Source organism: Ceratotherium simum, chromosome 26 (genome assembly GCF_057802395.1).
Source record: "Ceratotherium simum simum isolate JZ-2026a chromosome 26, ASM5780239v1, whole genome shotgun sequence".
NCBI classification, from domain to species: Eukaryota; Metazoa; Chordata; class Mammalia; order Perissodactyla; family Rhinocerotidae; genus Ceratotherium; species Ceratotherium simum.
Genome location: NC_141925.1, coordinates 42,407,461 through 42,430,645, shown reverse-complemented (window position 1 = coordinate 42,430,645; position 23,185 = coordinate 42,407,461). Strand labels below are relative to the sequence as shown.

Sequence of the window (23,185 nt, the reverse complement as noted above, 5' to 3'; positions counted from 1 at the left end):
ACTCTGCAGTGTTTAAGATGTTCTTGGCTCCACTGTTTGGGCCCTAAGAAGATTTTGATACTGAGCTTTTTGCATAAAAACATTAAACTAATATTGATGAGTTTTTGCCAAAAGCATTTTCCTTAGTGAATTCCATTAAGCCAATTTAATTTCTTAATTGACTTTATTCCATAGTTAACCAATTCTAATGTTTTTCACTTTCAATTTTGTTTAGCCAAAATTATTTTTCCCAAGATCAAGTCTTTTTTTGTGTGAATTCTACAATCACGATTTGATTCCTTAATCAGATGTTTATCATATTGGTTTGTACCGAGTATGGTTTCTGGCGCTGTTTCATTTGTATTGATTATTTTTATCAAGTCTCCTTTTCCCAGTGACTGTTCAAAACAGTGACGTCAATGGCCAGTTTAAGACATGCCCCTTTGGACTCTCAGCACAGCATGGCTCTTTATAAGAGACTTGCTGTTAGTGTGACAGTTCTTGCAGGGGGATGGGCAGGCAGACAGGAAGAGGGGTCAGAGGGAGCACATTCTGGAGGTCTAGCTTGTTGGGGCGAGAGAGACCGATCTTCCTATGAGTGGACCAGTCTGGGAAATCCACACCGCTTTCTGGGTGGCAAGCAGAGCCACTTATTCTGTCAGGAGAGCAGGGTGCCGGCACAGTCCTTGTCCCTGCACACTGGACACCCACCACTAGGAAGGTTCTTCACCCTCCCTACGATGGCTCGGCCTTTCTTCAAACCAGGGGGCTGTGTGTGGCTCTCTCTCCCAGTCAGCCCAGAGCTGTCCAGAGACAGGGACCGGTGAGCTCAGCCCCAGTGGGAGCACGTGTCTGCATTTGGGGAAAACTGCCAGTTGGGAAGGGATGTTTCACTAGGGGTTGTCAGAGCCTGAGACTAAGGGGGAAACAGGCCAAACCCAGCCCTTCTTACCTCCCTGTGCCTGATCAAGGCCTGGGGCCTTCCATTCTGTCTGACGGCATCGCTGTCAGAGGCTGGGCCTGACCCCAGGCTTCTCACAGGAGTTCCATGACACCGAGAGCTCAGCCTGGGCTCAGCCGCAGACAGTCCAGGTGGACACAATTGATGGGTATTTGTTTCTGGTGGAGAAGAGGCATCGCTCAATGCTCCTGGATGAGCCAGACCATAAGCCTCACTGTGGGCTCCTGGCTCAGGCTGAGCAGGGACCAGAGGACTGCACAGATGCAAGTCGAGTCCACAGCCAACCCCACTATGCCCTGGTTCTTCATGGGACACGGTACCAGGATGACCAAGGCTTAAATAGTGACAGGCATCAGTGCCCTCACCTGTAAACTGAGGCAGTAATACACACTGGGAAGGTGGAGGAATGTTGGAAGCTACGAGTATGAGCCAGAGGCCTAGACCAGCTGCCCACATCACTGTCCCTTGTCTTCTATCTTGCTTTCACTTCCATGTCCCCAAATCTAGGACCTCTACACCCCTGAGAGGTACCCTAGTGGTCCTGTGAGGGGGATAGGCCTACCCATGCAGCAAGTCAGCTGTCGGAGGTAGGGGCTGGTGAACTCCACCAGTCTCCCAAAGGCCATGACCACCACGTCTGCTCTCACCTCCTCCAGCTCTGTCTCCAGCACGTGCTTCTCCTCCACTCCTTGTCTGGGCTTAGGCCCACCTTCTGCTCTCCGACACGGGGCCTCGGCCCTGACCAGGCTCACGGGTTTGCTCTCACTTCCCTGACCTCTGGGTGATCTCAGGACTGAAGGCTCTGCTCCCGACTCAGATCTGCCAGCATCGGCAACTCTCAGCTCTTGGGAGCTCTTTGCCAGCAGTTTCTTGGTGCCTCTGCTGCTGCCAGTCCACCACCTCCTAGTTGTTCTGCTGGAATGTATCTTGGAAAGCCAATTCCTTTGACCTCTGGCAAGTATGAGCCACAACCAAAAGTTAAAGTTATTTATCTAAATACAGTTCTGTTTTAAAATACATGTCCTCATTTTCCATACCCTAGAGTACCCAGAGGAAAATAAACTCCTGTACAAGGTGGAATGATTACCACCTTTTTTTTTTTTTTTTTGTGAGGAAGATCAGCCCTGAGCTAACATCCATGCCAATCCTCCTCTCCTTGCTGAGGAAGACCGGCTCTGAGCTAACATCTATTGCCGATCCTCCTCCTTTTTTTCCTTTTTCTCCCCAAAGCCCCAGTAGATAGTTGCACATCCTTCTAGTTGCTGTATGTGGGACGCGGCCTCAGCATGGCCTGACAAGCGGTGCGTCAGTGCGCGCCCGGGATCCGAACCCGGGATCCGAACCCGGGCCGCCAGCAGCAGAGCGCACGCACCTAACCGCTAAGCCGGGGCCGGCACCTGATTACCACCTTTCTAACTCTTCATTTTAGCTCCAAGGATCTGAAAGGAAAGATCCAAAATACTTCATGTGAGGTATGATTGTAGGGTTGAAGAGAAGGTAGGTTAGCATATAATACATGCACCTAATAGCAAAAATCTGATAGCCTATGACCATGGTCTAAGCATACTGTAGGGTACAGAATGGTCAGTATATGTGGACATGTGGGGCTTATGTATCTGTGAGAGTGGGGCAAGGACGGCGTCAATGTATTTGTATATTTGTATGTAGAAATACACAATGAAGAACAGGCAAAATGAATCTATGGTGATAGAAATCAGGAAGTAGCTGTTTTGGGAGACTGATGGAAAGGAGCATGAGGGAACTTTCTAGAATAATGAAAATGTTCTATAGCTTGTTTTAGATGGTGGTTGTAAGGGTGTAAATTGTCAAAACCATCCAACTGAACACTTAAGATCTGTATACCGTATTGCATGTAAACTATACGGCAATGAAAAATAAAAATAAATCCCCTGAGTAGATCCAGGTGTTTATGTGTTTAAGGATGTGAATATGCAAGTGTGTGTGTGTGGATGTGAGACTGTGTGTGTGGCCCCACCTGTATGTCCATGCCTTGGTGTGGGATCTGGGCTGTAGGACATCGTGTGGACTTGGGCACACAGAAAGTACACACTGCAGAACTTCAGCTAGTCCCTCTCTCATCATTACTCATGTGCCCAGCACTTCCCCAATGGCTACTACTGTTATCTAAACCTCCTCAACCCTCCTTGGGTCTCTCTCTCTCTCCCCCTCTCCTTTCAGCATCTCAGAGCTCTCTCCTTCCATTAGCATCTTTCTCTCTGATTTCAAACATGCACAAGTCTCAGCTTTCTTGAAACAATTCAGGAAACCAGGAAGAAACTAGAACAGGTTGTTCTGTGCCCTCTGAAGCTTGTGCAGGCATAGAGGCTAGTGCTGGGTCCTAGCCTGGAAAAGTCTGAGGCTGAATATCTGTTAACAAAGCAAGGAGAGGCAGCTACATTTGAAACGGCCTGCACTTCCAGGATTGGTTGGGGCAAAGCATACATAAGTGTTTCCTATAGACCAGACGTGGGCCAGGCAGGAGAAAGGACCAATTACACCATCTTAGAAAGACTTGGCCCAAGAGGGACCCCCCTTGGAGGGACCACCTGGACCAATCGCAGTTAGTGGGGGATTCCAGAACCAGGGGCTGAGGGAGCAACTGACAGCAGTAACACTCAGACGTAACCACCTAGGTCAAGGCAAGTGCAGGTAACAGCAACTCACAAACTCATGCGTGGAGGAAGGAGTCAGCTACAAACTGTCCTCAAGCTAAGAGAATACTAACGCCAGATGACAAAGGGACCTTCCTTTCTCTCTCTCTACCCTTACAACCCCCCTCCACCAACACCGATGGGTCTGAAGCCTCAGTCTGCATGAGGGGGGAGGTGGGGGGAATGAGGAAGCAAGACGGAGAAACAGAGAAGTCAACCACTCTCCTCTCCAAAGCTGGGAGCCTAAGGGAAGCTCGAGGTGAAGGCGATACATTTTAACTTTGAATTAAGTTCAGAGTTTTGATTATTTAGGTGAACTGGACATTTAGGCTATTGCAATAAGTCTGTCCTGGTGACCAAATGTAATCCAAGGGCAAGGAAAGATTTAAAGACACAGTGGAGGTGAAAGCTGCTTTATGATGGTACTCCGCTTCTTGACTGCCGCCCTGCATGCTCAGTATAACAGCTCCTCCTGCAAAGCAGAGCACAGTGCCTGGCACAGAGTCAACTTAACGTGCAACTGTTGAGACTGGTATGAACAATCTCGGGATTTAAAAAGAAGGAGCTAGGAGCTGAATGTGAGGACCGCTTTCCTAACAGTCAAGTTGTTTGGGGTGGCCCGAGAGGAGGACTTGGGAGGTAGTGATTCCTTATCGTGGAGATGCTGACAGGGGCTAACTGACTTGGTAGGGAGTGGGAGCAGATCGAGCCCCAGATGTGGGAGCAACCTGAGAATCTGTGATTCTGGTTTCTCTCTTATGGCCTCAACTCTCCCCTCTAGAGGGATGACTTCAGCCCTGGCATCTTTCCTGACTTTCAGTTGCACATTTCCTATGTGGACAACTCACCATCACTTCCAATTCAGCCCATCTAAAACGGAGCTCTTTATCTTTCTCTCCAGCCAGCTCTCCTTCCACACAGCTCCCAAACTCCCTGTTTCTGTACATAAATATTTCTCCTAGCCTGATTTTCCACCACCCTTTCATTCATTCCTTAAACCCAAATGAGCACCAAATCTTAAATCTTTCCTTGAGACCCCTCATTGGCCCCACCCTCTCCATTTCTGTGACCACCATCATAACTCTGATCTTGATCATCTTATAATATAGCCTCCTAACAATCTCCCTGCCCTCCACATTTTTCCCTTGGAATCCTTAGCATGACTCAGCATGACCTTAGCAAGCTCACTCTAATCTTCCTCAAACCCAGTTCTGATGGCGTCATGAAAGCCTTTGATAAACACTTGCTTCCCAAGGAATAAAATACACTTTTCAGCTAACACAGGTTTTGCACAATCTGGTTTTTCCAAACTTTTTCCAGCCCTATCTAAAACCATTCAACTCTTGCAAAATACAGAGACCCACTCTCAGCCTGGTCACGTGCTGTACAATAAAGATGCACAGATGAAAGACATACCTGACCACAATGTGCTCTCAGTTCTGGTGGTAAGATAGAGGGGTAATTAACCAGAGAACACAGCCAGTGCTAACATAAAGGAAACTGCTGTCCTCATGTCCCCATTCCAACAGAAAAGTGTCCCCTGAATAAAAGGCTATGTTTTCCTACCTACAAGTTTTTCTTTGGACTCTTTACTCCCCGCTCCCCTACCCCCACCCCCAGCCCTCCTCCTTTGAGAACTCCCATGCCCAGGCAGGGATCTCTTCCTCCTCTGGAGCTGAATGATCCCACTGAGGAACTCCCACTCTTCCTCCATGTCTCAGCTTAGACGCTTCATCCTCTGGAGGTCCTCTCTCATGTGGCCCCCACCGGCACCCCACATGGGTTAGAGGCACCTCCTCTATGTCCCCATGGCACCTCATAATTCTCCTAGTGTTGCCCATATCATGCTGCTTGCAATTTACCTGTCTCTCCCACTAGACCCTGAGCTCTTTGAAGGCAGAAAATGTGTGGATCTTGTTCACAGTTCAATACTCAGCTCCAAGACTAGGCTGGCACATCCTAGAAGCTCAATAAACAAGTGGAAGGGAGGGAGGAAATAGTAAGCCAGTCACCAGGCACTCCCTTTTGATATGTTCTTTTCACGCCTGCTTCCCCAACCACTGTTCCCAAGCAGGCTCTGTCTTTGGCTCCCTCACTGGGTTTATACATTCCCATCAAGCCAACTACTTGTCCCAAATCTATCTGCCCCACTTGACTCTGAACTTTTTGAGGGCGAGGAACTCTCTCTATGCCCAAAAAATAGTAGGGGGAAAAAATGAAGCTTACAGTTTATAAATTGAAGTGATAAACTCCTTGTAAGCAGGAACCGTATCTTTACGTTCTGTCTGGGTCAACTTTGAACAAATCCACTTAACCACAGTTTTTTCGTCCCTAAAGCAGAAACAGTGTGACCGTGTTCACAGCATTACTGGCCAGACCTGAGGAGTAGGAAGTGGGTGACTGCGCAAGTTATAACCTGGATACCTGCTTCCTCATCCATCTGTAACACAGGACTGCTTTCCTGTCAACCCGTAGAGCAGTGCCCAGCGCTAAGTCAGCGCTCAGTGTCAGCCATCTCAGTAGCGGGGTCTCTAAAGCTTTGTAAACCATAACGGAAGGTCCACTGCACCTCGAGGGACCACGGCACTGGCGGGTGGACACGGCGAGCGTGTGAGCAGGCAGGGCACGGGAGCGACTGATCCGAGGAGCCCCCATCCTCCCACCCCACCCCCGGGACTCTAAACCTCCCCACCACTCCCCCCTTTCCTTTACGGAGCTTTTCTGAGCTCGGAGCCCTCTCCCGCCACCAAGGGCAGGAGGGGTGGGTTTGGATGAAGTCGGGGGCTCGGACCGCACCCACTCGGCCGGACCTGCTGCGCGACCTTGGCCGGTCTCCCTGTCAGAGCCTCTGTCTGGGGCCCCACCTGGAAGATTGCTCCTCTAACGCTCTTCCAGCCTAAAGCCCGTCCTCTTCCACCTCTCGGGTGCGGACTCTCCCTCCCACCCCGACCGCGTCTCCAGGCTACGAACTCGACGCGCGCTAGGACCCAGCCCCGGACTGCGCGCCCACCAAGCGCGGAACTTCCTTCCACTTCCCTCCACAACAGCCCGGAAGTGGCCGTGACACCGCGAGATCTGGGAGGTGGGGCGGGGCCGGAAGCCGAGCCACTCTCGCGAGGCCAGGCGGAGCGGAGCCCAGAGGTCTTGGGCGCTGTGGAGGTCGTTGGAGTCACCTGCCTCCTGCCAGCTCCTTCGGTCGCCGGTGCGCGCCCCGCCCGACACAGCCATGCTCTCCGCCTTCGCCCGGCCTGCCGGCGCCGCTCTCCGCCGCAGCCTCAGCACCTCAGCCCAGGTAGGCCCAGGGCCTGGGCCACGTGTGTTCTGGGCTCGCGAGCAGGCCTGACCCCCGGGCCAGCCTGAACTGCAGGGCCGCCCGGTTCTGGCCGGCGGCTGTGGCACCCTGGGCCGACCCTCATACCGGGAGGGAAGTGCGGGAGAGAGGGGGAGGTAGCCCAGCTCCAGGACCGGTGCGCCTCTCCGAGCCCCCAGCTGGCCCCCGGGGTCCCCAGAGGGCCTGCTCTTGGCCTGCACTCCGTCAAGGTTGAGAAGCCGGGGCTCTAGGGCCGAAAGTAATTAACTTGTTTATGCAACTTTCCAAAGTGCTTTCAGGGACTAACCTCGTTCTTCTCGCACCATCCGAACAAATACTGTGCAATTTTTAACTCCGTAGTACAGACAGACAGATACCGAAGGCAGAGAACTGGTCCAAGTTTACAGTCATTTGGCCAGAGGATTAAAATTCAGCTCTCCTGACCACAGTGGCTTTTGGATCACCAAGCCTTCCCTCTGAGAGCCTGAAGATTCTGTTTCCTCTTAAGGACCTTTCTAAAGGATTCTTCCTGCTCTGGGAGGGCTGGGCCTGCCCCCAGGTGTTCTAACAGTGCAGGACTTGGTCTAGGAGTACTTAAGCCTAAGCTATGTTTAGCCATCTTTTTGTGGGACAGTGGTTCTCAAACTGGTGTGTGTCAGAACCATCTGAAAGCTAATGAAGAACAGAGGCCTAGGCTCGTTGAGGAAGAGTAGGACCTGGCGGTTGGTACTTTTACCAGGTGCCCCAAGTGGTTCTAATACAACCAGTTTGAGAACCCAGGAGATGCCCACGTTGCCTCTTAAGTACCGCACCCGAAAGGGAGGTGATTATTGAAGGAGATTCCAAATTTCTTATTTAGCTTCTGTCCTTCGGGTCAGTTTCCTGTGGATTCAGTTCATTTGAAAAATAAGCATGCAGATAGGTACATTGAGTATCTGTGCTTGCCAAGAACTACTGGGTGCTGCAGGGGATACCAGGATAAGTGAGAAGCACTTGAGGTAGGCCAAAGTGAGCAAACTTAGCACGGGTGGTGACAATAAAGATTGATGCTAAGGAGTGGGGGAAGGGAACTGACCAAAGGTACAACAGCAGGATTTGCTGACAGATGATATGATGGGGGGTATGAGAGAGGAGCATGGAGTGCAGCCAAGGCTGTGGGCTTTGAAATTGCTCTTTGCCAAGATGGGAAAGATAGCAGGAAGAGAGTGGGCAGGGGAGGATATCAGGAGCTCAGTTGGGGGTATGTTGAGTTTAAAATGCCTGTTGGACATACAAGTGGAGATATTGAGAAGGAAGTTAACTAAGTCAGAAGATGAGCTTGAGCCAAATGGTACATTGATCTAGAGACTTTGGATCCGGTAGCCTTAACAGTGAAAATGTATTGAGCACACAGCCTCAATATATTTATTCCTACATATACATACTAATGTACTAATATATATGTTATGACAAACAAAACACAAATCTAAAAAGAAACCATATAATAGACCTACATTATAAAGCAAGCTTGTAAATGAAGGAAGTGTTACTGTCTGTCCATTTTCAAAACAGTTGCTAAGCGATGTACTGTTCGCAACCACTCCTCAGCTCGGAAAAGATCAGCAAGTTTGGAGACAGCTCTTTTACAAAGACATCTTGAGCTAACCTCTGTAAAACCAAAGATTCTCGTCTCATTGTAAAGATTCCACCACTTAAGGACTGTGTTTTTATAAATATTAACTCTAAATTGATGAAATCTCTTACACACCAACAACATGGCCTCAACACACTGAAAGCGATGGAATGAGGGAGGTCAGCCCCCGCGTGCCTTCCCCGTGTTATGTTCTTGTGTATCGTATGGAACTTATTCACTTGACCCTTCTGGGGGCACCAGGTCAGTCTGTTTCTAGGTAGAGTTTAATTCATTATCTTTTAGATAAGAATAACACAAATTTTGGCATTTTCATCCCACACACCAGTGGGATTGTCTTGTGCTCCACACATTGGAACCACTGCCCCAGTCAGCCTTGGAAGCCAGGCTGAGTAATCTGGGCATGGAGAACTTGAGATTTTTGAGCAAGGGAGTGAAATGATTAAAACATTGAATTTTACAAAGGATGGTTTGGAGGTGAAGCTGGGGACCTAAGTTAGATGATGAATGGGAATGGAAATCGCCGGTAAGTTGGGAAGATGTTTGAGAGGCCAAGTCCTTCATGTGCTAACTGGGTGTCTCTAATAAGGGAAGAGGGAGAAAATGGTTCTAAAGGTTTGGATTTGGGAGAACACAGGTACTGTTTGGGAAGAGAGGTGGGAGAGGTAGAGAGGATAAATTTATTTAGACAGTTGGGTTTGTGGGACTATTGGAGTGCCTAACAGAACTGGGAATGTGGAGTTGGGATTTGGGAGTCCCTAGGATTAGAGACAAGATGTGGGAGTGAAAATTAAAGATCTTGAAGTGAGTGAGATTGCCAGACCTCAGGTTCTGGGTTGGTCTGGCTAGTTAGGTTTTCTGGGAAGTCAGGGGTCCACCTTTAAAGCACCAACGAAAAAAAATAACAAACCAACTGAATTCAAATCTTAGTTGTAGTGGGGGCCGGCCCAGTGGTGTAGCGGTTAAGTGTGCACGGTCTGCTTTGGCGGCCCGGGGTTCGCAGGTTCGGATCCCAAGCCGTGCTGTGGCAGCGTCCTGTATAAGGTAGAAGAGGATGGGCACAGATGTTGGCTCAGGGCCAATATTCCTCAGCAAAAAGTGGAGGATTGGCATCGGATGTTAGCTCGGGGCTAATCTTCCTCACACACACACACACACAAAATCTTAGTTGTAGTGTGTGCTTTTGTGTGTGTGTGTGTGTGAGGAAGATTAGCCCCGAGCTAACATCCGATGCCAATCCTCCACTTTTTGCTGAGGAATATTGGCCCTGAGCCAACATCTGTGCCCATCCTCTTCTATTTTGTATATTCGACGCTTTGCTACAACATAGCTTCACAAGCGGTGTGTCAGTGCGTGCCTGGGATCCGAACCCACGAATCCCAGGACGCCAAAGTGGAGCTCGTGAACTTAACCACTGTGCCACTGGGCCAGCTCCAGTGTATGCGTTTCGAGTTTAACTTAAGCAGATTACACTGTGCAGGGGTTTTTTGGTTAGTTTGGTATTGGGTTTTGATAACTGAGGTCCATTACGACTGGCCTCAGTTACTGTAAAGTACGCTGTGCAGTGATCGTGTAAGGCCCCCGAGTGGACGGCTGCACAAGGTGACCACACATGGTGCTTTGAGTTTGTGTGTCGGCTGTTTTCTCCGTTTGTCTCCTTCCCTGACAGCTGCCTGCCTGCCTGCCAGGAATAAGCTCCCCTTCTCATTTGTGAGTTTAGGTTAGAAATGGGCTCACTGAGGTTGGCTGGAATTTTGGTTAGGCCTTGAATGAGACCCAGAGGGGAAGAATGCCTTTGTATAATGGGAGTAAGCTATAGGGCAGGGCTTAGAGGAGTTCTGTTTTCTCTAAGACTGCTTTTTTCGTTTTAAGCCCAAATTCAAGAGTCGGATTGCCTGTGTTTGGCTTGTATCCCAGCTTCATCACTTGCTTTCTTTGTGAGCTTGGGCATATTACAACCTCTGTGCTTCAGTTCCTCGTCTGTAAAGTGAGGCTGTTAATATTACTTAATAGAGTTGTGAGAACTAAATGAGGAAAGACTTATTTAGCTCAGTGCCTGCCACAGGGCAGACCCCGGTAAATGGCCAGCTGTTACCACTTTGCTTCCAGCGTTCCCAGTAAATCAGGTTGCTGGATGACTTGAGTTTCAGGTAAGGTATTACTGTATTATAAATTGTGCCCCTCTTAGGAAGGGTCACCAAGAAGCAGTCATTGAATTGGTTGTTAAAAATGGCTGGGTGGGGGTGGCCTTAAGTGCCAGTTTGTCATCATCCTTCACAGACTCCTCTTCTTCACACCGCTTAAATGCTGGTGTTCATAGGGTTCTGTCCCTAGTGCTCTTCTCACTCTGTTCCTTTTTGTGCCTTGTCCACGTCCATGGCTTCCGTTAATCCCAGTGCAGGCACTTATGACCTCCAGACCAAGCCCTTTGTCCAGGGACCAACTGGGCGCGTGTGTGTGTGTCTGGATGTTTCAGGTTTTTCAAACTCAACATGCAAAACTGAATTCATTATCCTTTCTCCCAAACCGCTTACCCCTCCTCAGTTCCCTCTGTTGCTTAAAGGCAGTGCTGTCTACCCAAGCCAGGAAGTTATCACCCCAGATTTCTCCCTCTACTCACCGTTTGGATGGAAGAAGAAGGGGATAGGGGGTGACTTAAATCTGTTGATCCTATTCCTCAAATCACTTCTAATCCACCCCTCCAGCTGCCAGAGTGAGTAAAGCTTGTTCATCTTCCATAGCGTATAGGAGTATGACCTTGACTATCACAAGATCTGTGGACACGAATTCTCCCCCATTTTCCTGAGACAAGCCTCTAAACTGCAGAAGGAAAATGGACCTTTGGACTGGTAGAAATTAGACAGTTGTGTCTTCCTTTGACACCACTGCAATGAGAGACCCAGTGCGGTATTTTACAGGAGATGGCATGAATTCTTTTAATGCTGATTCCGCGTTAAGAGTTCTTTTCATGCTTCTTTTTAGAACAATGCTAAAGTAGCCGTGCTAGGGGCTTCTGGAGGAATTGGGCAGCCCCTTTCACTTCTCCTGAAGAACAGCCCCTTGGTGAGCCGCCTGAACCTCTACGATATTGCTCATACACCTGGAGTGGCCGCGGATCTGAGCCACATCGAGACCAGAGCAACTGTGAAAGGTACTGGGCACGCTGACCCTGGAGGACTTCTCTCTCTTCTCTCCAGTAGACCAGGATCCAAGTTTAGAGGAAGATTCTTAGGTGAAACTAGTTCAGAGACTAGGAGTTTTTGTGTTCATTTTAGAATTAAATTTTAGAAATGATTACACCTTTTTAGACTTGAATCTGTAAAAGTTTAAGTAGCAGAAAAAAAATTTTCTTTCAGAAAAGCAGAGGTGGTCTAATCTTCCCATTTTTCACTTTTTCTAATTTGAAAAGTAATATGAGGCTGGGGAAGGGACAACTGTCAGGAACCTCCTGCAGGGATTTGGGGGCAGTAGAAATGCTGTTCCTGGTTGCTTTCCTGTGCCATGGGCCATCCCTCCACCCCAGGGTAACCTTTGCCAGCTTCTCCAGAGCACAGCCACCTTGGGGAAGTCTGCCCTTCCTATTAGGTAAGTATAGGTATGTTATCCAAGAAATAATTCATAATTATATATAATTATATATCCTGCTGATTTTACCTTCACACTATAGCAGCATTTCTCATGTCACCAAATTCTTGGTAAAATCATTTTTAAAGCTGTACTATAATTTATCACTTATTTATTGTTATACGCACACTGTTGACCATTGGGCTGTGTCCTGTTTTGCTCTGTACTATAAAGTGCCAAATTGCTATCCAGAAAGTTTCTACTGATTTCTGTCTACTGACTATACGAGAAGGCCCTGTTTGATGGTGTTTACACACATCCTCAACTAGCGTAAACCTCTCAGGAGGGTGACTGTCAAGTCAGATGCTCATGTGCCTCCCATAGTCCCTCTGAATCGTTTGCTCACTTTCTTTTGGGGTGTATATTTGAGTTTCTGAAAGCTTCTGCTATAAGGAAAAAGTCAAAATCAAAGCAGATTTTGGTCATTGGAAGAAATTTCCCTGAAATCTTTGAAAATAGACCTTTTTTCCCTCAGATGATAGGAATAAACAAAATAAATACTTCATATTTAGAGTCCTTATTTATCAGCACAGGGATCTTCTTTTATGGCCTTCAGTGTGCCTTCTAATCTGACGTGAGGTGGAGCTTTTGTTCGGTTGCTGCAGAATGGATAAGCAGCTTTTGTAACGGGGAGCCGAGAAGGACTCGTGGGTGCTAGCGACTAGGATAAAGACAAGCAGCTGGCTAGGTTTTGTGGAGGGTTTAATCCATTCTGAAGCGAGAGCCTGGGCAAGTGGAGGCTGGAGAAAAATAGTGACGGGAGCACTTCTGCTGGCTGGAATCGTCGACTCAGAATGGTAGTAATGAAGGAAAGGAATCATTTCCCAGGTGTGCTTTCTGGCCTTTCTCGAGGCCTGTGGTCAGCATTGAACCCAGGTGGGGCCGTTCCTTCTCAGGCTCTGTTCTCACGGATGTGCTAGCCTCTCCGGGTCAGAAAAAGTGAAATTGCTCCTATGGGGGTTTTTCTAGGCTACCTCGGACCTGAGCAGCTGCCAGACTGCCTGAAAGGTTGCGATGTGGTGGTTATTCCAGCCGGAGTCCCAAGAAAACCAGGTGTGTGTTTGAAGGCCTTGCCTAGCATCTTGCTGCAAGTCAGGTGAGGAAGTGGTTTTCCATTAAAAATGGATCAAGTCAGATCACTCTGCTGCAGAGAAAATTCTGAAGGCTCCCCAGTGCCTGTGGGATAAGGATCAAATCTTTCCTGGCCTGGCATTTAAAGCCCTCCCCAGGTCTGCTGTGCTTCTCCCCACCTAGTCTCGTGCCTCTGTGTGTACTTTCTCTGCATGGAATGCCCCTTCCTCCACCCATCTCCATGTTGGGAATTCTTAATGATCCTCCTCAAATATCACCTCCCCCCAGCCGTTCCCCTTCATGTGCTCCACCCCACAGACCTCTGTTTTGGCACTGGATGCACTGGACTGTTTTCCCTGCAACATAGATCTACTTGAAACAGAGACCCTGTCTCACTCATGTTTGAATTTCCTGTAACAACTAACACACAGCACTTGGCACGTACTTGGAAATTCATCCTGTGCTTTGTGAACATCTTGAATTGGCTCATTTTCAGGCATGACACGAGATGACCTGTTCAACACCAATGCCACAATTGTGGCCACCCTGACTGCTGCCTGTGCCCAGCATTGCCCCGAGGCCATGATCTGCATCATTTCAAATCCGGTGAGTGCCACTGGCAGGTAGGCTGCTGAAAGCGCACAATTAGCAAAGGCATATTAATGTGCTGAAATGGATAAAATAGATGAACTAGGTGTCAGTTGTAACCTGGTTTTTCCTTCAACTGTGCCTTTGGGCAAATCACTTCACCTCTCTGTATCTTAGTTTCTCTACCTGGAAAATAAGTCCATTCTAAGGCTCCTTTTAGCCATGATCGTGGCAGCCCATTAACTCCTCTTACTGTATATTACTCGGGGTGTGCAGTCCCTGGGTCCCCAGCGTCCCCTCTCTCTTCACGCTTACACACATGATCTCGTACACAGCCATGCAGGCCCTGCTGGCTGCTTTTGCAGGGAGCTTCTTCAGTTCAGAAACTCCAAGTCCTGCATGTTCCCTGAGAGGAAGCTGGGGCTCCCCTGCCTGCTCTAGCAGGGCCTGGAGCTGCATCTAACAGCTGCCCTCCATTCCTCCCTCCTGGTGGACTCTGGATTCTGGTCTCTGGGCACGAGAAAGATCTGGCGGCAACGACAGTGATAACGATGTTGACTGAGGGACTGCTGATAAACACCCAGAGCTTGTGCCCGTGGCCTCTGAGAAGAGGATCCTGCCTTCCCCCGACTTGCCCGCCCTTCCTCAGGGGCAACTGGTCAGAGGTAGAAAGAGCTGCTGCTTTTGTTGGGGAGCTGACTGACTAGTGCTGTTTTGTGTTTATTGTATTCTTTCCACGGACCAGCCAACGTGTTAAGCACTTGCCTTGCCATACGTTAAGTCACTTAACCTTCACGACCACCTCAGTTAGGTAGTTGTCGCCCATGTTTCCATATAAAGAAACCACGAACTAGGGAGTTGAGGTCACTTGCCCAAGGTTACAGCAGAATGACAGAGCTGGGCCCTGACCCTCGGCCAGCTGAGCCTTTAGCCCTGTCTGTGCTGTGTTTTTTTTAAGGAATGAATAGCCATTCAGGTGTAAGCCCCAGCTGGAGCAGAAGGTGCCCTGTGGCACCATCATCATGTTTTTTAAATTGATAGTTGTAGGGTCACAGGCATATTTGAACTGCTGGCTCAGAGGCCACCAAGGGGAAGGGTGGCTGCTGCAGTGAAGAGTTTCTTGTTGATGTGGAGGGAAAAGAAGCACTCTCCTAGAATAGGAGTCTGCTCACTGTGACCTGTTCCCTTGTGAGGGTGGCTTGCCTATAAACAAAGTTATCAGACAGGGCAATTTAATTCAGCACCTAAGGACTTGTTAATGGTCTAGCAAAAAGATTTTTCCTTGTGTTGCATGGCTCTGTTCTCAGAATGCAGGGCAAATTATGCCTCTCTCTTGGATTTGCTAGGTTAACTCCACCATCCCAATCACAGCAGAAGTTTTCAAGAAACATGGAGCATACAACCCCAATAAAATCTTTGGGGTGACAACCCTGGACATTGTCAGAGCCAACACTTTTGTTGCAGAACTGAAGGTAAGATCTGCATCAGGCATCTTTCAAGTTATCTTTCTGAATTTTTATGGGCATAAAAGACACCAGGGCACTTATAGGTCACTTGTGACTTGGGAGTTCTAAATATCTCTAGCTTGCCTCCCTGGTGGAAAGTGGCTCTCAACGTTTTCTGGGGTAATCCAACAGCAGGGCCCTGCAGGTTTAAACTGTGGCTGCCTTCTCTCTTGATCAGCTCACTCTCTCTTACTTCTGTCTGGTGCATCGAGGGTTCAGGCTTTCCATACGTTTCTCACTGGCTGGACTGGATTTTGCTCTCCAAGTTCATTGCCTCTGAAAACTAATAACTAACATGATTTACCTGCTAATTATTAGACAAATGATGAAATTAGCAAACATGAAGAACTTAGAAAAGTTCTCAAAATCCTAAGCTAGCAGAACTGTCATCCCCGGGCTGTGTTTGACTCCCTTCTTGGGTTACCCCCAGTAGCGTACCTCAGAGTTCTCCTCGTCCAGTTGTTGGCGTCTGCTTGGGCTGCTGGCTGGAGCTGCCAGGCTCGTCCTGAGGGAGGTTTGGTACCAGCGCCAGGTCTGGAGTCCTTGCTGCCTCTCAGAACTCGCTTTCTGATCTTTTTGGTTGCAAATCCAGCAGAACCACTTCCTCTGGCCCCAGAAAGTGTTCCTCTTGAGCATCAGGCCATTTTTTTCTGACTTTGCAGATGAGGAGGGCCTCTCTAAAGTAGGGAACAATTGTGCACACACAGGACCTTCATTTTACTCTCCTGTGCACCAGATGGGTCTGCTTCTGAAGGGTTGACATTGCCCGCTTTAAATCATACGTGTTCCCCTGTAGGCTCTATTCTAGGTGTGTGGGGGTCACAGATCATAAGACGTGGGCCCAGGCCTTGGGAGCTCTGTGGAGTGGAAAGCGACAGTTTCATCAAATAACCAGTTCAGTGCAGGTGTGTGTCGAGTCTTTGAGTGGGGAAAGGCTCTAGGGGGGAGATTACATTGAAGCCGTCTGTGGACGGGCCAGGAGGGCGGGGTCCAGCTCCTGAGGCCCCTGCCTGTCTCCTGGAAGCAGCCGTGCTCATTCTCCTAGGGCTCCTGTGGTGCTGCCAGCTCTTGGGGGCCCCAGCGCACCGTTTCCCCTGGCCTAGTCCTGCTGCAGTATAGCAGCTGCATGTGGCTATTTCTATTAATTAAAGTTAAATAAAATGAGAAATTCGTGTACCCTGTTGCACTAGCCACATTTCAGATGCTCATTTCAGATACTCGGTAGCCACTTAGAGCTGCCGTATTCTTGCAGAAAGTTCTGTTGGACAGTGCTGTCTTAGCCTAGAAGCTTCACTGTTTGAGGTGGAAGAGGGGGATCTTGGCCACTGCCAGAGAATCCGGTGCTTGACACGCTTCAGTTAAGTGAACTGGCCTTTGTCTCAGGCTGGCTGGCATTGTGAAAAATGCCTGAATTGTATCAAGAATGAAAATCAGCCCTTAACCTTGTGCCATCTGGTTCCTCCCTGAGCCTCTCAACCATCTCGCTCCCCTTTACCACCACCTTCCGTGTCCTCTTGGCTCACAGGAATTTTTTCCTGTCTGCATTTCTCACTCTGCAGGTGTTAGACATGGCTCTTTATACCCTAGGCCTTTGCTCTTCTCCTTTTGCCTGGAATACGCTTCCCTTGGTGAAGTCCTCCTGCTCCTTCCCAGAAGAAGTTAAGTCTGTTCCGGGAAGCCTTTTCCCAGGCTGAGAAAGCGCTCACCTGGTTTCCAAAGCCACCCCGTGTGGCTGTCTTAGCACGTTGTCTTAGAACGTCTGTTTCTGTCTGTCTCATATTAGACAGTGAGTTTCTCAAAAGCAGGGGCTCTAGGGCCGGGCCGGTGACATAGTGGTTAGGTTCGCGTGCTCCGCTTCAGCAGCCCGGGGTTCGTGGGTTTGGATCCCAGGTGTGGACTTATACACTGCCATGCTATGGAGGTGTCCCACATACAAAATAGAGGAGGATTGGCACAGATGTTAGCTCAGGGACAATCTTCCTCACCAAAGAAAAGCATGGGCTCTGTCTGTTCATGCCTGTGTCCCTGGTGACCAGCATGGTGCCTGGGCATGTAGGCCGTGCCACGTGAGCTTCCTGCTCCATTGGTCCTGCTGGGTCTGCCCACCCTTGATGCTGGGCCTCCCTTCCTGGGGAAGGCTGGTTCCTAGCTTAGTGCTGCTCTCGTCGGCAGCCACGGCATTTGGGGAAGGTGGCATCATCTGGGACTGCTACCTGCCTCCCAGAACTCCCACCAGATTCCTTTTTTGACCGTCTTAAGAAATACCTGGTTCACAGATTCTTGGTGGCGTCGGACCTCTGGTTTAACAAATGAATCAGCCTCTCCTCGCCGGCCTGATAACGAGCCATGGCGTTTTGACTGCTTACAGCTCAGTTTTGTTCTTCTGCAACCACTGTTGAGTTGACAGACTTCTCACCCCTGTGTTTTCTGGAATTGTTTTGAATTTTGCTCTGAAATGAGGGAAAGGGAATTGGACTCGTTCTCTGTGACAGAGTGCGGGGCCATGAGTCTGGGCTTGTGCATTGGGAATGACACGAGCTATGAGAAAGAGGACAGTCATCCTCTGATTCTGAGAAGACACCAGACTGATGGAGACTGATTCGGGGCCCTAGAAGGAGGCAGTTTTCAGCTCCTTGTAAAGGAAAAGCCTCGCAGTAACCTTGCCAGGCGACACGTTGCTCCTCACTGCACGGTGCACATTGGTGGTAGCCTGGTGGTGGGGCCAGGCTAGGAGGTCCAGGCATGGCTGGAGTCGGACATTCTCTTCTCAGATTTCTTTGTTTTGTTCTGAGTTCTGTGGACTTTTCCGGTATTGGTGCTTTGGGTGGTTATGTGGTGTTTTATACTCAAAGAGCCTGTTAAGAATTAATCAAGCTTCACATTTTGGTGACCAGGATTTGGATCCAGCTCGAGTCAACGTTCCTGTCATTGGCGGCCATGCTGGAAAGACCATCATCCCCCTGATCTCTCAGGTATGTGTGTTCCCTCCAGGAAGCCTTAAGATACTGAGCACCTTTAAGAAGTTCCACTTGGAGGCACTCAGGACAGACTGACGAAGATCTAACCATCTGTTGTATTTTGCAAGGATTCCTGCTGGGGATGCAGCCCCACCCCAGTTATCTGGTGGTTTCTTGACTGGCCTGTTGGACTGTGGTCAAGCCCCAGCATTTCAGGGGTCCCGCTGTGGGAGTGAGTGTGGTCAAGAAGATACTCAGAGCGGCCAGCTCCAGCACCCAGTGAAAACTGCTGGTAGAAACATCACTGAAGTCCTGGTTAGGTCAGAGCAGGCAAAGCTGCTTTGTTTAAAAATGAGTAGAGACAAGGTAAACACCTCTGAGAATAAGATATATCAAATCAACCTCTTAACCCCTGAGTATAATGCACTGGAAGGACACAAAATATTTGCGTTATTCTTGCAAAAAATGCATAACCTTGTAAGGAAATCCTGAGGAAACACCTTACAAAACCAAGTTGATGGACGTTCTACAAAACAAGTGATCAGTCACGCAAGACAAGGGAAGAGTGAGGAACTAAGAGAGAATAGTTAAGGTGAAAGAATTGAGGATGGGGTCCTGGATAGGACCCTGTGAGAGAAAAGGAACAATAGTGGGAAAATTGGTTTTCTTGAATTTTTGAAAATTTGAATAAGGTCTGTAGTTTAGTTAATAATGTATCCTGGGGCCAGCCCTGTGGCTTAACGGTTAAGTGCGCGCGCTCCGCTACTGGCGGCCCAGGTTTCGGGTTTCGGATCCCGGGTGCGCACCGACGCACCACTTGTCCGGCCATGCTGAGGCCGCGTCCCACATACAGCAACTAGAAGGATGTGCAGCTATGACATACAACTATCTACTGGGGCTTTGGGGAGAAAAAGGGGGGAAAAAAAAAAAACAGGAGGAGGATTGGCAATAGATGTTAGCTCAGAGCCTGTCTTCCTCAGCAAAAAGAGGAGGATTGGCATGGATGTTAGCTTAGGGCTGATCTTCCTCACAAATAAAAAAAAAAACATAATGTACCCATATTAATTTCCTGTCCTTCATAATTGTGCTGTGGTCATGTAAGATGTTAACATTTGGCTAAGCCGGATGGGGGGCATCTTGGTACTGTTTTCTCTGAGTCTGAAGTTAGTCTGAAATATAACAAATTCTTTAAAAATGAGTCGAGAACTCACTACACCTCCCAGTAAAGTTGACTTTTTCTTTAGAGAAAAGGTCTTGGTCTCTCATGTCGTGGTGAGGAGAGTGCGGGGCCTGGGAGTGATGACAGGAGCCAGCCCCTGCTCACTGGTCCCTGTGGCTTGACTTGCAGTGCACTCCCAAGGTGGACTTTCCCCAGGACCAGCTGACAACCCTCATCGGGCGCATCCAGGAGGCCGGCACGGAGGTGGTGAAGGCTAAGGCTGGAGCAGGTGTGTTCCCGGAGGCGGGGGGTGCTCACGCCCCAGGCCCGTTGAATTCAGAGCGGAGGACTCGCGAGGGCCTCGGCAAGGAGCGGGTCCTTCTCTGAGTTGCCTGCACGTTCACTTGGTCAGCAAGCCCTACATCACAGGCAGCTCGGCTGGCTTGTGGAGTGGAGCAGTGTTTGAGGTTGGCAGAGCTAATTCCAGGCCGTTCGTTCGTTTGTAAAATTAAGGGGTGCTGACCTTAATGCTCGACAGCTAAAGCTGGAGATTCTGCAGACACTTTATTTACCTGGCAGGGCAGGCTCACCTGGATTTTACGGTCGCAGTGGTAGCTTCGCTAACCTTCCCGTGTCCTCCTAGGCTCTGCCACCCTGTCCATGGCGTATGCCGGAGCCCGGTTTGTCTTCTCCCTCGTGGATGCAATGAACGGGAAGGAAGGAGTTGTCGAATGCTCCTTTGTCAAGTCCCAAGAAACGGACTGTCCCTATTTCTCCACACCATTGCTGCTGGGGGTACGTATCCTGGAGGCTGGCTGTCTTGACTGGAAGGAGAGCTCTCTGTAGGCACCACTCAGCAGTGCGGCCCTGTGCATTTGCTCCATCATTCAGGTCTCCTTTGTGTGGTAACTACGTCTCTCCACTTGGCACGTGCTTGGGTGTTTGAGGGTGGAAGCACATCACAGAATTCAGAGCAGGGAGAAACCTCAGACCTGGGGTTGGAACCTCCTGGCGCGTGGTCTCATCCCCCGTGGGTCTGACAGCTGGTCAGCAGCAGCTGCCTGGGTGTGTTTCCTGAGGAGACAGTTGTTCCATCTCAAGGCAGCCCACTGACTGACAGCTCTGAAAGAAAAGCCTGCCTCCACCAGCCTGCATGCTGTGTCCCTGTACTACGCTCGTTCCTTCTTGTTCTGACCTCAGGGCCTGCCAAGCTGAATTCTCTTCCCAGGACGCCTGGAGCTGTTGCACGACTGTTAGACTTTCCAGTTCGGGCATTCCTGGTTCCTGGCTCCTCACCCTACTGGTTTTCCTTCTTGGAATGTGCTACAGATTGTCCCCTTGAAACTGGCTTCTAGACAGACCCCATCTGGTCGCATTGCTGTCTTCGGCCAGGCTGTCTGCTTGACTCTTACTGAGTCCTCATCAAGCAGGAACCCCTAGGTCTCACACACACTCCGTCAAGCCGGGTTTCCATTTCTTATGTGTGGACAGCTGTTGAAATCAGGCAAATGGGTGGCTGCCTTCATCTCATGCCCAGGAATAAACAGTTTGGTGACCTGCTGAGCCACCCAGAGGCCCTTCCCACAGACACCCTGATGTTCAAATTTCCATAAGATATGGCCCTGGGCCTGGGGCCTTCCTCTGGAGGAGAGGGACACTAAACAGGTTAATTCAGTAAGCAGTTGAGCACAGGTGTGTGCAGAGTGTGGCGGGACCTGTAGGTCCGAGGGTCCAGGAGGAGACGGCCTGGAAGCCAAGGCTGCTGTTGCAGCACAAACAGGGCTCAGCTGTGGGGTGACAGTGACAGACACTTGTTGTTCTGACGTCAGACGCTCACCTCCTTAGTTACACTGGATTCAGGCGTCTATTCGAATGTTTCTTCAGTCCTTTACCAACTTGGGGAAGAGACCAGAAACCAAGGCATGCTCTGTCAGGGAGAATAATATTAGGTGCTACTAATTATCGGGTACTTTATGTGCCAACTTGCCACATATATTCTCCCAGCCTCCTCTGAGGTAGAGAGTATGCTCATTTTATAGATAAGATAACATGAGCAGTTGTCCAGAGTACGCACTCCGCGTGACAGCCTGGATCCTGGCCTGGGGCTGTGACTGAAGCCTGTGCTCCTGGCCCAGCTCACGCCTATCCAGGGTATCGGCAGCTCCTCAGCTGCCTGCCCAGAAGCCGCAGGTGTCGATAGTCTAGGCAGAGCTGATGAAGTTTCAAGGTGGGTTTTCTGTAACAAACTCATTCACGGAAACCTTCTAAAATTCTATCACTTCCCCTCTCTCCTTCAGAAAAAGGGCATCGAGAAGAATCTCGGCGTCGGCAAAATCTCCCCTTTTGAAGAGAAGATGATAGCTGAGGCCATTCCTGAGCTGAAAGCCTCAATCAAGAAAGGAGAAGAGTTTGTAAAGAACATGAAATGAGAAAGCAGCTAATGAGCATCCATTTCCCTAACTTATTAAGGATCATGTCACTGTAAAGCCATTTCAGATCCCTTTGTATTTCAATTTGCTTCGATAATGAGTATCGTATCACCTTTACCATCCCTTCCAAATCGCGGTCAGTCCGCTGGTGCATCAATAAAAGCAGGCTTTGGTTTTCTTTTTCAAGGTCTCGAGAAAGACTGCTTTCCTTCCCGTTAGTGCTGCTTCGGAGTGTCTGTCTGTCTCTCTCATCGCGCATCAGAACCAGGTGTTATCTGCCTATTAGACTGAAGCATGATGGTTTCATCGGTAGCTTCAGGAAAGTAAAATAGTCATCAGGGGCTGCTCCTCCCAGCCCTGCTCTTTGCACCATTGCCTCTCAGACGTGCACACCAAGAAGGGTCGGCTCAGGCCCGATTGTCACGGTCCCTTCACCGGCGCAGTGCCTGTGGCCAGGCCGCCGTTGTTTTCTGCCCCTAGTTGTGTGTGGTCTTTTCCAGCTGAGCACACAGCACTGTCTTCTTCATCGCAGCTGCCTTGCCCTGCTCTAAATTTGTTCCTCTTCTGATTGATATTCAGTGACTGACAACCCTCAGCCAGAATTGTGAGGAAAGCTGGGACAGGGACAGGAGCAACCAAAACCAGCTGCTGTGGCAGGGCTGAGGACAGCATGCTCTGTCCTCAGGGAAAGCTGGCTTCGTGTCTTCAGCAGTGGCCTCAAAGGGACTTGGTTGTGTTAGCCAGGCTTAGGATAGTGTGGGGAATTAAAGGGAGACCTGATTCTCTTCAGTGTTGGACACAGTCTGCTCCCCAGAAGCCGTGGCCTCTGCAGCAGAAACAGCTCTATACCTAAGAAAGAACTTTCTGGCAACAGATGACCTTCCCCTGAAGGGAGAAAGTGGGGGTGGGAGTGGAGCTACACAGAGTGGTGGACACTCACTTATCTACAACAGCTTTTTTTGAAACTACTGAAATGGATTTTTATCAAGTATGACATCGTTGTTTTCTTATACAAGTAATACATGTTCATTGTTTGAAGCCTAAAATGTAGCCAAAAATAAAGCAGGAAATAATCACTGAGAATAGTATTTGTCCTCTTAATTTTGCATATTTTGTAAGTTGAGATAATGCTTCATGTGCCGTTTTGTAGCCTGTTCTGGTGGTTACTGTAACGCACACCCAATTTAGCTGCTTTTAAGCCATTTTAGTATGTCTCATGATTTTGTGGGTTGACAGGTTTCCACTGGAAAGTTCTCCAGGTGTGAGAGCCTGGCCGGATGATGGCCAGGGTGCACGGCTG

The 23,185-nt window shown here is 49.2% G+C and overlaps 2 protein-coding genes across 2 annotated transcripts in view; one reads left to right on the top strand and one right to left on the bottom strand.

Annotated features, from left to right (window-relative positions):
- The window catches only part of STYXL1 (serine/threonine/tyrosine interacting like 1), a 64,751-nt gene extending 58,267 nt beyond the window's left edge, over positions 1–6,484 (bottom strand). The window contains exon 1 of the mRNA XM_087417719.1: positions 6,477–6,484. The gene's annotated coding sequence lies outside the window, so the exon portion shown is untranslated. The remainder of the gene's footprint in view (positions 1–6,476) is intronic.
- A 251-nt stretch (positions 6,485–6,735) lies between these two features.
- Positions 6,736–22,071, top strand: MDH2 (malate dehydrogenase 2). The gene is made up of 9 exons (XM_004442132.3): positions 6,736–6,904; positions 11,535–11,703; positions 13,146–13,229; positions 13,744–13,853; positions 15,182–15,307; positions 18,235–18,312; positions 19,646–19,745; positions 20,100–20,251; positions 21,754–22,071. Exons 1-9 carry the CDS (start codon positions 6,839–6,841, stop codon positions 21,883–21,885), a joined length of 1,017 nt encoding a protein of 338 aa, XP_004442189.1. The 5' UTR covers positions 6,736–6,838; the 3' UTR covers positions 21,886–22,071.
- Positions 22,072–23,185: the final 1,114 nt, after the last annotated feature.